This window comes from Ranitomeya imitator, chromosome 1 (assembly GCF_032444005.1).
Source record: "Ranitomeya imitator isolate aRanImi1 chromosome 1, aRanImi1.pri, whole genome shotgun sequence".
Lineage (NCBI taxonomy): Eukaryota > Metazoa > Chordata > Amphibia > Anura > Dendrobatidae > Ranitomeya > Ranitomeya imitator.
This window is the reverse complement of record NC_091282.1, coordinates 1037999926-1038014016: the sequence shown is the minus strand read 5'-3', so window position 1 is coordinate 1038014016 and position 14091 is coordinate 1037999926. Positions and strand designations below refer to the sequence as shown.

General features: G+C 40.7%; 1 protein-coding gene across 1 annotated transcript in view; it reads left to right on the top strand.

Moving 5' to 3' along the window:
* LRBA (LPS responsive beige-like anchor protein) overlaps nt 1-14091 on the top strand; it is an 825317-nt gene that overhangs the window by 388639 nt on the left and 422587 nt on the right. Inside the window, exon 37 of the mRNA XM_069744053.1 lies at nt 9130-9254. Within this exon, the coding sequence (XP_069600154.1) occupies nt 9130-9254 (125 nt within the window). The remainder of the gene's footprint in view (nt 1-9129; nt 9255-14091) is intronic.

Genomic DNA, 14091 nt, shown 5'->3' with positions numbered 1-14091 from the left:
TATAAAAGAAGCCTTAGATGTAAACCCCGATGTAAGTGATGAGTGTAGAGCATAGAATAAATGTGATCCCTAACATTATGTAAAATGTTCCCACTAAAAGCTTCAAATCAATCCACTCAAAAATGCAAGTCCCCACTCAAATCTGTCACCTGTCAATGGAAAAATAGGGGGCTTCCACATTACTGGTAGTACAAAGGCTCTGGAAAACTAAAATGGCTGCTTGTACCTCAAAAGAAATCCAGCGATTTCTGCGCTCCAAAATCCAAATGCCGTTCTCCTTTTGGTTTTAGTTCGGACCGGGGGCTTATCTACAGCATTATAGAATGTTGTAGATAAGCCCTGAAAGGCGGTGGCCGCATTTTATATCTGCAAAATCTGCTGACAGGTTTCCTTTAATAAACTTATTGAATGTTGGCTTGAGCACCTTGAGGGGTTCAGGTTTTAAATTGGTGTCACTTTTGGGTATTTTCTGCCATATAAACCACTCAAAGTCACTTTGAATGTGATGTGGTCACCAAAAAAGGAAAAAAAAAAGTGTAAATTTTGTTGTAAAAGTGACATCGCTGGTCAACTTTTAACCCTTCTAACTTCCTAACAAAAAAAATTATGCTTAAAAAATTATGCTGATGTAAAGTAGACATCTGGGTAATGTTATTTAGCTATTTTTTTGTGTGACATATCTCTCTGATTTAAAGGAATGAAAATTGCCTAATGTTGGCCGAATTAAACTTCTCTCCACCCTTGTATATATAGCCAGTTGTCATTATATACAGTTTATAATGGATTCTTATCTGCCAGTCTAAGCCTAATTACTTATATAAATGACTTGTGCAGCGTGCTAGGCTAGGGGCTTTATACCGAGGTATAGCCCTAAATTTATTCCAAAGCGCTGTGTGAATATCATATGTTTAACATAACCGCTTTATGGTGAAATATGTAGCCGTTCTGAATATTTTTAGATTTTAGAGGGCTGTATATCTAAAAATGCATAAGTCTAGTCTTTACAAGTCTACATTCACCTTTGCACTGCATAATACAAGCACAGTACAATTTTAGATATCTCTGTGTATGAAACGTTGGAGATGGGAAAATTCAGAATGAGAGGTAGAAATCATTTCCTAGCAGTCGCCGCACTTCACCCACAACATTATAAATGGCTGTTTCTCCATAAGGAAGTGACTAGCTTTGCAATGATGTATGAAATAATATGCATTTTGCATGTCCTGTTTGGAATGATAAAGGTCATATAGTATCATTTACATAATCTTGCAGTGAGAAAATGAAGTGTTAGGGGCCTTTTCCGAGGAGTATATACATTATCCCAGACTTAAGCCGTTCATTATTCATGAAAGTTAATTTTACAGTGGGTGTGAATGATCTTTTATGGGCGCCTTTTTTCTGATCGTTCTGTAAAATAATGTGTAGCAAAGGCTGCACAAATAGCAGGCAAACGCGTAAAGAGTGATACATTTGCATGACTCTCCGTGTACCCGATTGGATCTTGATTGATGGCAATCATTTGTCTTTGTCAAAAAAGGAGAAAAATGCAGGCATTGAAATAAGAGTGCTATCGAAGTTTCTGTAGCGCCAGAAGATGCCATTAATGTTACAATTCTACATAACCAATCTGTTTTTCCAAGGAAATCCTTTAGCCATACAGCTTTTTCGAAACCATGTCTTATCTGTTTGTTCCTCTGTATATGTATTTGCTCAATGTCATGCGATAGCTTGTATTACTGTGCTTAGGATATGAGAAAGTTGAAATAAAAGAAAAACTGAATCATTTGTTTGGGGCTGATATCAAGATTACTAATCTTGAAGGTCAAGTCAATGAGAGACCTGGTTGAGAATATTACATTGTCTTCTATTATTCGGAAATCCTTTAATGTATGACTGTGATGAGACATTCCATAGGAACTTTAAAATAAAAAAATTAAACATACATATTTTGTAGACTTAAGAGATCATATATAGTCTTTTGTATAGGTATAAAAACCTCTTTCAAATGTATTGAAACAATATTTGTCAATTTCTTCAAAAAATCAGCCATATGTGAATATAAAATATGAATTTAGTTGTCGTCCATTTACACTGCATTATGCACAGAAACAAGCAGTGGCAGTCGTTTAATTGCCAGTTAACGCAGGCCGACTGATTCAGATGTCCACCAAAGGATCTGTAATAGATCGTTCAGTGATCATAGGTTTCTATTCTTCACGACATTACAGCTTCTGTTTACACAGGACAATGTGTTGCCAAGAATGATATTCGAAAAGATCATTCCACCTGATGAGAAACGCATCTTGTTCATTCAGTGGGTAATCTGCAGCCTGTTTTGTTTCACGATAATAATGCAATCTATGTAACGCAACCTTTTAACATACCTTATTTTGTGGACCATAAGACTCACCTCAAATTTTGTTGTGGAAAATAGAAAAACCTTTTTTTAAATAATGTGGTGGTGCGTCGTCTAGTAATTTTTAATGGTAGCTGATCGTGGACAGGTTCATTGCTTCAGGCGGCTGGTGGCAGGTGTGCAGCGATGCTGCGGGCCCCGGGCTGGGAGGAGGGGGCGTCCAGACAGTGCAAGGCTGCGCGCCCATGGCTTTCATAAGTTGCCGCCGCTGAGCGGAGTCCCCTTTCCCATTGATTACCCCGTGGTGGGCTTCGGTAGGTGACCATATTCCTGAAGTCCACCGCAGGGTAATCAATGGGAAAGAGGACTCCGCTCACCGGCGCCAACATCTTAAGAGACCCCATTGCTCCACTCCTGCCGCTGGCCTCCTGAAGCAGCGACCCTGCCTTTTGTGACCCTGCTCTACACCACCTGCCCCCAAACCCACCTACTCCCCATTAGCTACCTTTGGCTTAGAAGACGGTCCCCCATTTTCCTCTCAAATGTGTTAGAAAAAAGGTGCTGCTTATAGTTCCCAAAAATACGGTAACTCATTAGTTTTCTATCATAAAGTACGGGAGTACTGGAGATTTCATCTCTAAGATGGTGCCTAGTTGAGTCATTGACCATTTATTGTCAACTGAATTTTCAAACCTTTATGTTAAATAAAATTCTTTATAAAAATTAAACACATATTCATGTACAATGCGGAAAATAAATATTTGGTACACTGCTGGTTTTGCAAGTTTTACCACCTAGAAAGAATGGAGAGGTCTGCAATTTTTATTTTAGGTACACTTCAACTTTGAGACAGAATCTAAAAATAAAAAACAGAAAATCACATTATATAATTTTTTTAAATAATTAAATAGCATTTTATTGCATGAAATAAGTATTTGATCACCTACCAAACAGCAAGAATTCTGTCTCTTACAGATCTGTTAGTTTTTCTTTAAGGAGCCCTCCTACACTGCACTCATTACCTGTATTAATTGCACCTGTTTGAACTTGTTACCTGTATAAAGGATACCTGTCAACACAATCAATCACACTCCAACCTCTCCACCATGGCCAAGACTAAAGAGCTGTCTTAGGACAAAATTGTAGACTTGCACAAGGCTGGGATGGGCTACAGGACAATATGCAAGCAGCTTGGTTAAAAGGTGACAACTTTTGGCACAATTATTAAAAAATGTTAGAAAAACACAAGATATCTGCAAATCTTCCTCAGTATGACACTCCATGCATAATCTCGCCTTGTGGGGTATGGATGATTCTGAGAAAGGTTATGAATAAGCCTAAAGCTACATAGGAGGACCTGGTCAATTACCTGTAGAGAGCTGGGACCACAGTCTCAAACATTGCTGTTAGTTACACACTACGCCGTCATGGGATTAAACTCAAGGTCTCCCTGCTCATGCCAACTCATGTCCAGGCCTGTTTGAAGTTCGCCAATGACCATCTGGGTAATTCAGAGAAGGCATCGAAGAAGGTCATGTGGTTATACGAGAGCAAAATAGAACTTTTTGGTATCAAGTTCACTGCCCGTGTTTGTAGGAAGAAGGATGAGTATGACCCCAAGAATACCGTCCCTAAAGTGAAGCATTGTGGGGGAAACTTCATACTTTGGGTATGTTTTTCTGCAAAGGGGACAGGATGACTGCACAGTATTGAATTGAGGATGGATGGGGTCACGTATTGTGAGATGTTGGCCAACAACCTCTTTCTCTCAGTGAGAGCATTGAGGATGGGTGTCATGGCTTGGTCCTTCAGCATGACAGTGACCCAAAAAACACAGCCAGGGAAACGAAGGTGTGGCTCTGTAAGAAGTGTCTCCAGACCTGAACCCAATAGAAAATCTTTGGAGGGATTTTAAACTCAATGTTGCCCAGCCACAGCCCCGAAACATGAAAGATCTGGAGAACTGTATGGAGGAGCGGGACAAAATCCCTGTTACAATTTGTGCAAACTTGGCCAAGATCTACAGGAAACGTCTGACCTTTGAAATTGCAAACAAAGGTTTCTGTACCAAATATAAGGTTCTGTTGTTATATTGTGTAAAATACTTATGTCGTGCAGCAAAATGCAGTTTGATTATTTAAATATCATTCAATGTGATTGTTTTTTTTATATTTAGATTCTGTCTTACAGTTGAAGTGTACCTACGATAAAATTTGCAGACTAAACTTGCGAAATCGGCAGTGTATGAAATACTACTTTTTCCGACTGTAGGTTCATAAATGGTTTTGGCTTACATTTTTAAATAATTCCATCAGTTTTGTGAAGTCTAATTCTTCGATTAGATAGAAAGAATGAGGTGATGTTAACTGAAGCCTGTGAATAGTCCTGCAAACTATTAGCGAATGGCTAACTATAGACCACAACTAAACACGTTCAGTTAGGTATGTGTCCATATACCCACATGTATGCATTTATCTGCCTACTTTTAGGATTAGGAAATTTTGAATAATGGACAATAATTTATTCATTAACTTTTTTTTCAGTTTTAGATTAGAGGGTATGACTCGGGACGGTAGCCAAACATATGAATAATTTAGCATCTTTGCCTAACACTGGAAGCATGAGAATTGAAAGGATTGATGACGGTGAAGGTTAACACATTTTAGCAGGTTTCATTAGCTTTTCATTGTCATATGTTTGTGTCTCCAGCTGAAATAAGCCTTGCAGGAGATCTCTAGTCTGGGGAACTAATTACTTGTACCGATTGCCATTCTGATGAATAGACCCTCATTGTATCATTCCCCATAGACCTAGAGCAGTATGTGATTCCGAACTGCAGGCTGCCTGATATTTGATAGTAATTTTTACAGATAAACGTAAGGAGGCAGAATGATGAAGTGCCCATGCAGTCTATTCAGACTATCATAGAACCGCACATAGCCAGCTGTGCTTCACATTTTTCCCCAAAATTACAAATGAGAAAATATCTATTATTAATCGAGCCTCACAAAGAACCTTACATTTTAGTTTTGTTTTTCTAGATATTCCAATTTAACTATTTCACTACTTTTTGCAGTTAGTGATAGCACATACGGTAGCTAAAAGTTACACTGAGAATAATAATTGTGTAAACTGATTTTTTTTGCATTTTCTTTAGATGTTCCAAATGTTGGGAAAATCTGTTTTAGGCCACACATCCATAGATGTAGCGTGGGTACAGTTTAAAATTGCAGCCATTCTGTTGGCACCTTTTGCCCTTATACTGATTATTGCACGGACATGCAAATGAGCCATAAAAGTTCCTCATACCTGGATAATGCGAATTCCAACCTCATGTGGAGACTTCGTGTGCTTTAGTATTTTGGGAAATTGTTGTTCCCAGATCCCATTTTGGTAATCTTCACCAGAAAATTTGTCGTACCTGTGAGATTTCTCCATTTTTCTAAAGAAGTTGAATGGGAAATAAATTCTAATGATTATATTTCTGACTTTCCATCTACACTGTGTTCATACTTGTGGTTGTTTTAAATACAAATTTACACAACTTACTAATACATATACTAAGGGAAACCTATATATTTTTTTTAAATGGTATCTGATCCACAAGCAGAATATTATAAAGCAGCGGGAGGAGCTGATCAGATTGATATACATTGTTGTGCGGAAAGTTTCAGTAAGACTTATAGGGTATAAATAGAAATCCCTGGTTTTTGTACACATAGGAGTTTAGTAGGAGGTCCTATTCAGTGATTGACAGTCCTCCATGTACGACTGTTTGTGCAGATAACTGTAGACCGCCCACTGGACTCCTATGCATGCAAAAACCAGGGAATGAAATACAAGTTATGCTAAATCTTTTCCAACAAACCTGCATATCATTCTGCACTTTTTCTCTGTACTATATTGTCCATAGATTGCACTGGATGTAAAATATTACAAGCCACCCGAAGGTCCCAGGACCTAGCAGCTCCACCTCCAGCTTGGGTCTAAAGGTACCATCACATTTAGCGACTTTACAAGTATAACGATAGCGATCCGTGACGTTGCAGCGTCCTGGATAGCTATATCGTTGTGTTTGACACGCAGCAGCGATCAGGATCCTGCTGTGATGTCGTTGGTCGTTGCTGAAAGTCCAGAACTTTATTTTGTTGCTTGATCACCCGCTGACATCGCTGAATCGGCGTGTGTGACGCTGATCCAGTGATGTCTAAACTGGTAACCAGGGTAAACATCGGGTTACTAAGCGCAGGGCCGCACTTAGTAACCCGATGTTTATCCTGGTTACCATTGTAAAAGTAAAAAAAAAAAAACGACATACTTACATTCCTGTCACGTTCCCCAGCGTCCGCTTCCCTGCGTCCCCCAGTGTCAGCGCCGGCCGGCCGTAAAGCAGAGCACTGCGGTGACGTCACCGCTCTGCTTTCCGGCCGGCGCTTACACAGTGCAGGGAAGCTGAAGGCGAGGGACGTTACAGGAATGGTAACCAGATTAAACATCGGGTTACTAAGCGCGGCCCTGCGCTTAGTAACCCGATGTTTACCCTGGTTACCCGGGGACTTCGGCATCGTTGGTCGCTGGAGAGCTGTCTGTGTGACAGCTCTCCAGCGAGCACACAATGACTAAACAGCGACGCTGCAGCGATCGGCATCGTTGTCTATATCGCTGCAGCGTCGCTAAATGTGACGGTACCTTAACACAGGAGAGATTCATGTGTTGATAAATCAGTGTTGTCTCTAAAGGGGGCTGAATGAGTGCCCATTTACATTTCTGAACCAGTCCCCTTCTCTGTCTGCATCAACAGCGATGGGGTCTAACTTCACTATTGAAATGAGTCAGTCAGCCGGTTACATGCTGAATCTAGAATCTCTCCTTGGTGAAACCCAAGAAGTGGCATTTGCTCAGGGCCCAGGTGGGCACTGATATCTTCAGTAACTGAGAGGCTTAGCTCCGCACAAGAAGGAAAATACAAAAGATTATATTGCACATTTCTTTAATGAAAACACCTTGGCCATAGCAATAGTTATCTTCAAATCACGTCACCTTTCTTAATGTGATTTATATTAGTAAGTTGTATATTGTAATACAAATATTTTAAATGCGCCAAATGTATTTTCTTTCTTTTTATTAAGTGGTAAGTTTTCTCTAAGTTTGTAGTACCCTGTAGGGTTAACTCCAAACTGCAGTATGCAAGCCATAAGTAGACTGTTAATAGAGCAGAGTAAGATTAGCTTCACATCGTGACGATTATCATTTTGAATGACTTGCTGCTTGGATGTCATCAGATGATATTACTGATCAGAAACTGGGCATTGTACAAGTGAGGTCCTGTTATCCATGTAAGACACCCACTGTAGTCAGATTGTACAAAGGGGAGTGTGGTTTCTATCAGTCTAGTCAACTGTGATAATTGGAAACTTTTTTTTGTTTCGCCAAGAAATGTTTGGGCCTGCATTATAATGTATTTCCTTATGTTGTTAGCCTTATAGATTTTTGTCATCTCCACTTCTATACTCATCATACTCTTAGGCGGACAGGGATTATGTGTGACTATAATCTGTGTACTCTGATTTCCATTCATTTATATATGTTCTAATTTCAATGGTTCTGTAAGAATTGCTTTGATGCTCTGAATCGGAGGACAGTGTTTTCTACGAAAACAAAACAGACAAAAAGTGTAGTTTGTTACATATCTAAATGGAAAAGCATGTATAATTTTGGTATCCCAGGGGCTAAAGGTTATGAATATTTTAGGAGATGATTTTAATTAAATTCCTGCACACCTAACCTGAGTAATATTTTATTATCGCGCACCATACAGACATGAGCAAGATTTTCATTAAAGTTAACACTTTCGAGGCAAATGGTCTTTGGTTTGATTTACTGACCTTGTGAAGGAAAGGCACAAATTAGAAAGAAAAATGATGAAAGGGGACAGACTTTGATTAATATAGGTAATGCTATCCCATATTTATAATAGCCTTTTCCCTATTCTGTTTTATAAATGCAGTCTCTGGGAGAGATGCCCTGCTGGGGCTGAAATGAGCCTGAAATCGGAGCGCATGCCACTAGTGTGCAGGGAAGTTGATCACACTGTCAGCAATTCATTTTACAATGATGTATTTAGTGTTCATTTCACCTTCCTACCACGAAGAGGAATTCCTTAGATGGAAAAGTGATATTGTTCTTTTCAAGGACATGCGTAAAGAGAAAACACAAAATAGAAAGGCTTATAGCAATGGAGGCGACTATGTGTAGTATGTACATGGAGGTTATTGGTCCGGTTCTACTTTATCCTCACTTTGTAGTGTCTTTCGATATGTCCATACACGGTTTGCTCTACTCATTCACATTGTGACTTAATCCAATAAATTGCAGGTCTTTTGGGTTGGTAGAACTCTTTAGATAGTCATACTGTGCACCATTGAGAATAAGGTGGTAAAAATACTTAAGACTTATGTTATTTTAATCTGTTATATTTTAGATAATGTAAAATATGTATTTTTAAATGTATATTTTGACCTAGTTGTGTCCATTACTGTCTTGCTGTGTATTAAAGTGCACAAAGTCTTTACTGCATGCATCTCTGGCTTACAGTGATATCACGTTAGCTCTTCAGTGAAGAAATACTTAAGTTAAATTATTCAATAGTGACGGTTATAACAGCGAAAGTCAAAGAAAGAGCTAAGCAAACAAGGAAAGCTGTCTGTGAAAATTCACAGCTACCATGCTGTTTAGTAATGGCTAACATGTGTGATCCCTGTGTTTTGTTGTAGCCGGCCCCGGGAGTTCTGGCGCCTTGACTACTGGGAAGATGACTTGAGGCGCCGACGACGATTTGTGCGGAACCCCCTTGGTTCGACACATCCTGAAGCGACACTCAAAGCAGCCATAGAGCATGGTCAGTACCATAGTTATATTCTCTCTCAAGTCAAAATGGTCATAGTTCAGACAATGCTACCTGTAGAATGGATTTACGCTATGTAAGGGAAATCCTTCATCAGGATTGGAACGTTTCTCGCTTTTGACAGGTTTAATACTCATTAAGGATGATGCTGCTGTATGTTGTTGGTACATAAATTGGTATATAATGGTAACTGATTTGGATATCGACAAATAGCTTTTTTTGTAAAAATTTTGAGAATTCAGGGGGTCCCAAAATGATTTTTTTTCTTTGTTTCTCATTTTAAGAAGAGCAAAAAAGAGAAGTTGTTGAATGAAGATATTTTAAACACATTGCTCAATATTAATATTAACTTAATTGTAATTCTGTATTAATTGTCACTTCATATTAAGCAGAATTAAGTATGCGGACATACTCCTATATACTGTATGAGCCCACACACAGCCCCCCTATATGTCATATGTGTGAGCTCACACACAACCCCCTGTATGTTGTATGAGCCCCGACATAGGCACCCTATTTGCCATGTGAGTACCCACATAACCCTGTACACAGTGTTAGCCCCCTCTATACAGTGAACCCCCACATAGCCTCTCTATATGCAATATGAGCCCTCACCTAGCCCCCGGTATACAGTATGAACACCCACATACCCCCTCTGTATACAGTATAAGCCACTGTTTTAGCCTTTTGGCTGTCGTGGGTCAGACTGAAACAGCCAGAGGGCTGGATATGGCCTGCGGGTCATAGTTTGCCCAGCTCTGGTCCATTGTGTATATGTAGATGTCAAAAGCGCATGTATGATTTGGAATTGCCAATCGCATAATTTTACTGGTTATATCCTAATGGTTGACATGTCATTCGGCAGCTGTATCATAGAGCAGATAGGAGCACTCGTTCAATCAAGCTCTCCTATTTATGGGAGAGTCAGCTGAGATAATGGTCAGCCAAATAATTGGTTGAAACATTGTTTAGGCGACAACCATCTAATATGTATAGCCAGCTTGCATCCAGTACGAAAAATGTCAGCCCCAAGTGCTGTATTAACCCCTTGCTAACAGCCTGAAGCCACCCATATAGAGTAGACTAGACTGGCAGACAGATGATGGTGGATGAGAGAAGTATCTATAATCTGGAATTCCAGTGGTCGATCCTTTTTTGTTCTCCATGGAGAACCACCAGCAGAGGAGTCTGGCAGTGGCGCTTTCATAAGAGGAGCGTTTAGAAGATTCAAGTGTTTGTGTATTGGGAGTCAGAGGAGATAGCTGTTGGAAAAACAGTTGTATGTCCAACATCTATGTAATGTGTCTGGGTGCCTTTTAAGTATCAGGGAATGGTCAGACAAAATTTCATGTGTGGTAGTAATGTTAAATGAATGTGAAGGAAAAACAGAAGCTTAGAACTATAGTGAAACTTTTAAACAAGCACCAAGTCTGGTGAAGAGAAGTCATCGCCCATCCAACGGTATAGTCATAACTTAGATTAGTGGAAGTCTGACCTCTGGTACCCGCACCGATCTTTAGAAAGCAGTGGCAGTGTGCATCCTTGACTGCCGCTCGATTCTTTCTTTTGAGCTGTCAGTAAAAGAGCGCTTCACTCACCGAACCCCATAGGGAATGAATGGAGTGGTGGTTGGGTATGCATTCTAATGGAGATAAGTTCCCCATTTAGAGGCACACTGTGGATAGGTAATGCTTTAAAGTGTTCTCCAGTGAAGTTATTTCTTTAATATTAAATACATTTATAGTCATTTTAAACTCCTGATGATATTTTTTTAAAGTTGTGCCAGGCATATTGTATCCATAGATGTAAAATTGAGTTACATGATATACACTAAGTCACTCACATCTGACAAGACTCTCAATCCCTAGGAGGATGAATTCTAGATCTTCCTTATTGTCATCATATATTCTCTGATATATAGGTGTTCGGTAGAAAGTTTTATACCTGTGTACGCTTCTCCATTGATAATAAATCTTCCAGCTAAAAATCTACATCAAACTCTGTGATGTACTATCTATTTAGAAGGTAAAATATTATTCTACGGGCCTTTATGTTGTTTTCATTATTTGTATGCGACAGTTTTTCATGAAACAGAACATCTTGAAAAATAAATATAAAAAATGTGGTTTAAATCTGTGTGGTGGAGATTGATAAAACTGCTGGCATGATAAATAATTTAATATGGGAGAAAACCCATGCTTTACATTTTATTTTACAAATAATACTTTAGTTTTTTCTTTTTGTTTTTATATAATACTGCTTGTGAAAATATTTAATACATGTAAAAATAATATTCAGCATTAAAAAAATAACATTAAAAACTCATCTGTAGAGATTTCACAAATGTTAAAGTAGATTTATTAAAACATTTTGTACAAATATTAAAATACAGATGTACAAATATAATGTACAAATGTGAAAACACAGACAAATGAATATTCACTATTTCTAACCCCACTGGCTCCAGTACAGGCTAGCTCAGATCTTAGCCAGGATGGAAACGAATTATCTTGTTCTTTGTTGTTTTGATTACTGAGGCTTGGGTTGAGGGAGGTTTCTCCAGGATTAGTGTGATTGTGGCATGTTTGAAGGCAGAAGTTAAGGTACCAGAAGTATCTGGTTGAAGAGGTAGGTTAGAGTTGTGATTAGCCTGGTGGGGAGTTTGGGGAGGGGATGGGATGGAGTCAAGTGCACAAGTGGTGAGGTGTGATTTGGAGAGATGAGTAATCTCTCTTTCAGTGATGGTGGGTAGGAAGGTTATAGGGGAAGTCCAGTAGTCTGTTATACATAGGGGTTGTGGTGTTGGAGGAGTAAAATTTGGTTGATCTTGATTTTGAAATGTGCGACAAACTCTTGTGCAGAGATGAGGGAGTTTGGAGGCCTTAGTGAGGCAATGTGGAGTTTATTATTAAATAACTGGGGTTGTGGAATAAAGTATATATGAGGGTTGTGAAGTACTTCTTTAGCAGTGGTGAGGACCAACTTAAATGTAAAAGTTGCTTGTTTGATTGTTGTGAAGTGTTCTTCTAAATGCATTGTCTTCCAGCGCCTCTCAGGATCCCTGGACTCTGGCCAAAGCTTTTTAGTGAGGTTGTTGTGCCTGGGTTGTCTATTCATTCATCGCACTTCCCGTGCATGAGAGCGGTGACTGATTTAATAGCTGATGAGTGTATTGTTGTAGAAAATGGTGGTAGAATACAGTCAGTGTGTGAATGTATTGGTGTGCAAGGTTTCAGTGGGGGTGTACTAGTTGCTGGACATGGGGGGGGCAGGTGAGGGCGACTGGGAAGAGCATGTGAGTTGATGGCAGTCAGATGGGGAGAGGCGAAGTATGGAGGTTAGATAGGTAGCAGAGGCGGGCGAAAATAATGTCTAATGTATGTCTGTGTGGGCGACTGTGGAGAACTGTTGAATAAAGGTACCGTCACACTTAGCGACGCTGCAGCGATACCGACAACGATCCGGATCGCTGCAGCGTCGCTGGAGAGCTGTCACACAGACCGCTCTCCAGCGACCAACGATGCCGGTAACCAGGGTAAACATCGGGTAACTAAGCGCAGGGCCGCGCTTAGTAACCCGATGTTTACCCTGGTTACCATCCTAAAAGTAAAAAAAAACAAACAGAACATACTTACCTACAGCCGTCTGTCCTCCAGCGCTGTGCTCTGCACTCCTCCTGTACTGTCTGTGTGAGCACAGCGGCCGGAAAGCAGAGCGGTGACGTCACCGCTCTGCTTTCCGGCTGACCGACGCTCACAGCCAGTACAGCAGGGGCCTGATCGCTGCTGCCTGTCACACTGGACGATATCGCTAGCGAGGACGCTGCAACGTCACGGATCGCTAGCGATATCGTCTAGTGTGACGGTACCTTAAGACAACTAAAGGATGAAGCAAGTGACAGGAGTTTGGAAGCTGCTGACTGACGAGTGTGAGTGAGGATGTTGAAGTCACCCATGATGATGGTGGTAATGAGAAAATATAGAAGCCAGGTGGAGACATGATAAATAAAGGCAGTGGTCTGATCCGGGGGTCTGTAAATGATGGACACTTTGAGATTGGAGGGAGAGTGGCTATGGACAGAATGTACTTTAAAAGAAGGGAAAGTAAAGGTACCGTCACACTAGACGATATCGCTAGCGATCCGTGACGTTGCAGCGTCCTCGCTAGCGATATCGTCCAGTGTGACAGGCAGCAGCGATCAAGCCCCTGCTGTGCTGTCGCTGGTCGGGGAAGAAAGTCCAGAACTTTATTTGGTCGCTGGACTCCCCGCAGACATCGCTGAATCGGCGTGTGTGACACCGATTCAGCGATGTCTTCATTGGTAACCAGGGTAAACATCGGGTAACTAAGCGCAGGGCCGCGCTTAGTAACCCGATGTTTACCCTGGTTACCATCCTAAAAGTAAAAAAAAACAAACACTACATACTTACCTACAGCTGTCTGTCCTCCAGCGCTGTGCTCTGCTCTCCTCCTGTACTGGCTGTGAGCGTCGGTCAGCCGGAAAGCAGAGCGGTGACGTCACCGCTCTGCTTTCCGGCCGCTGTGCTCACACAGACAGTACAGGAGGAGTGCAGAGCACAGCGCTGGAGGACAGACGGCTGTAGGTAAGTATGTAGTGTTTTTTTTTTTTACTTTTAGGATGATAACCAGGGTAAACATCGGGTTACTAAGCGCGGCCCTGCGCTTAGTTACCCGATGTTTACCCTGGTTACCGGCATCGTTGGTCGCTGGAGAGTGGTCTGTGTGACAGCTCTCCAGCGACCAAACAGCGACGCTGCAGCGATCCGGATCGTTGTCGGTATCGCTGCAGCGTCGCTAAGTGTGGCGGTAC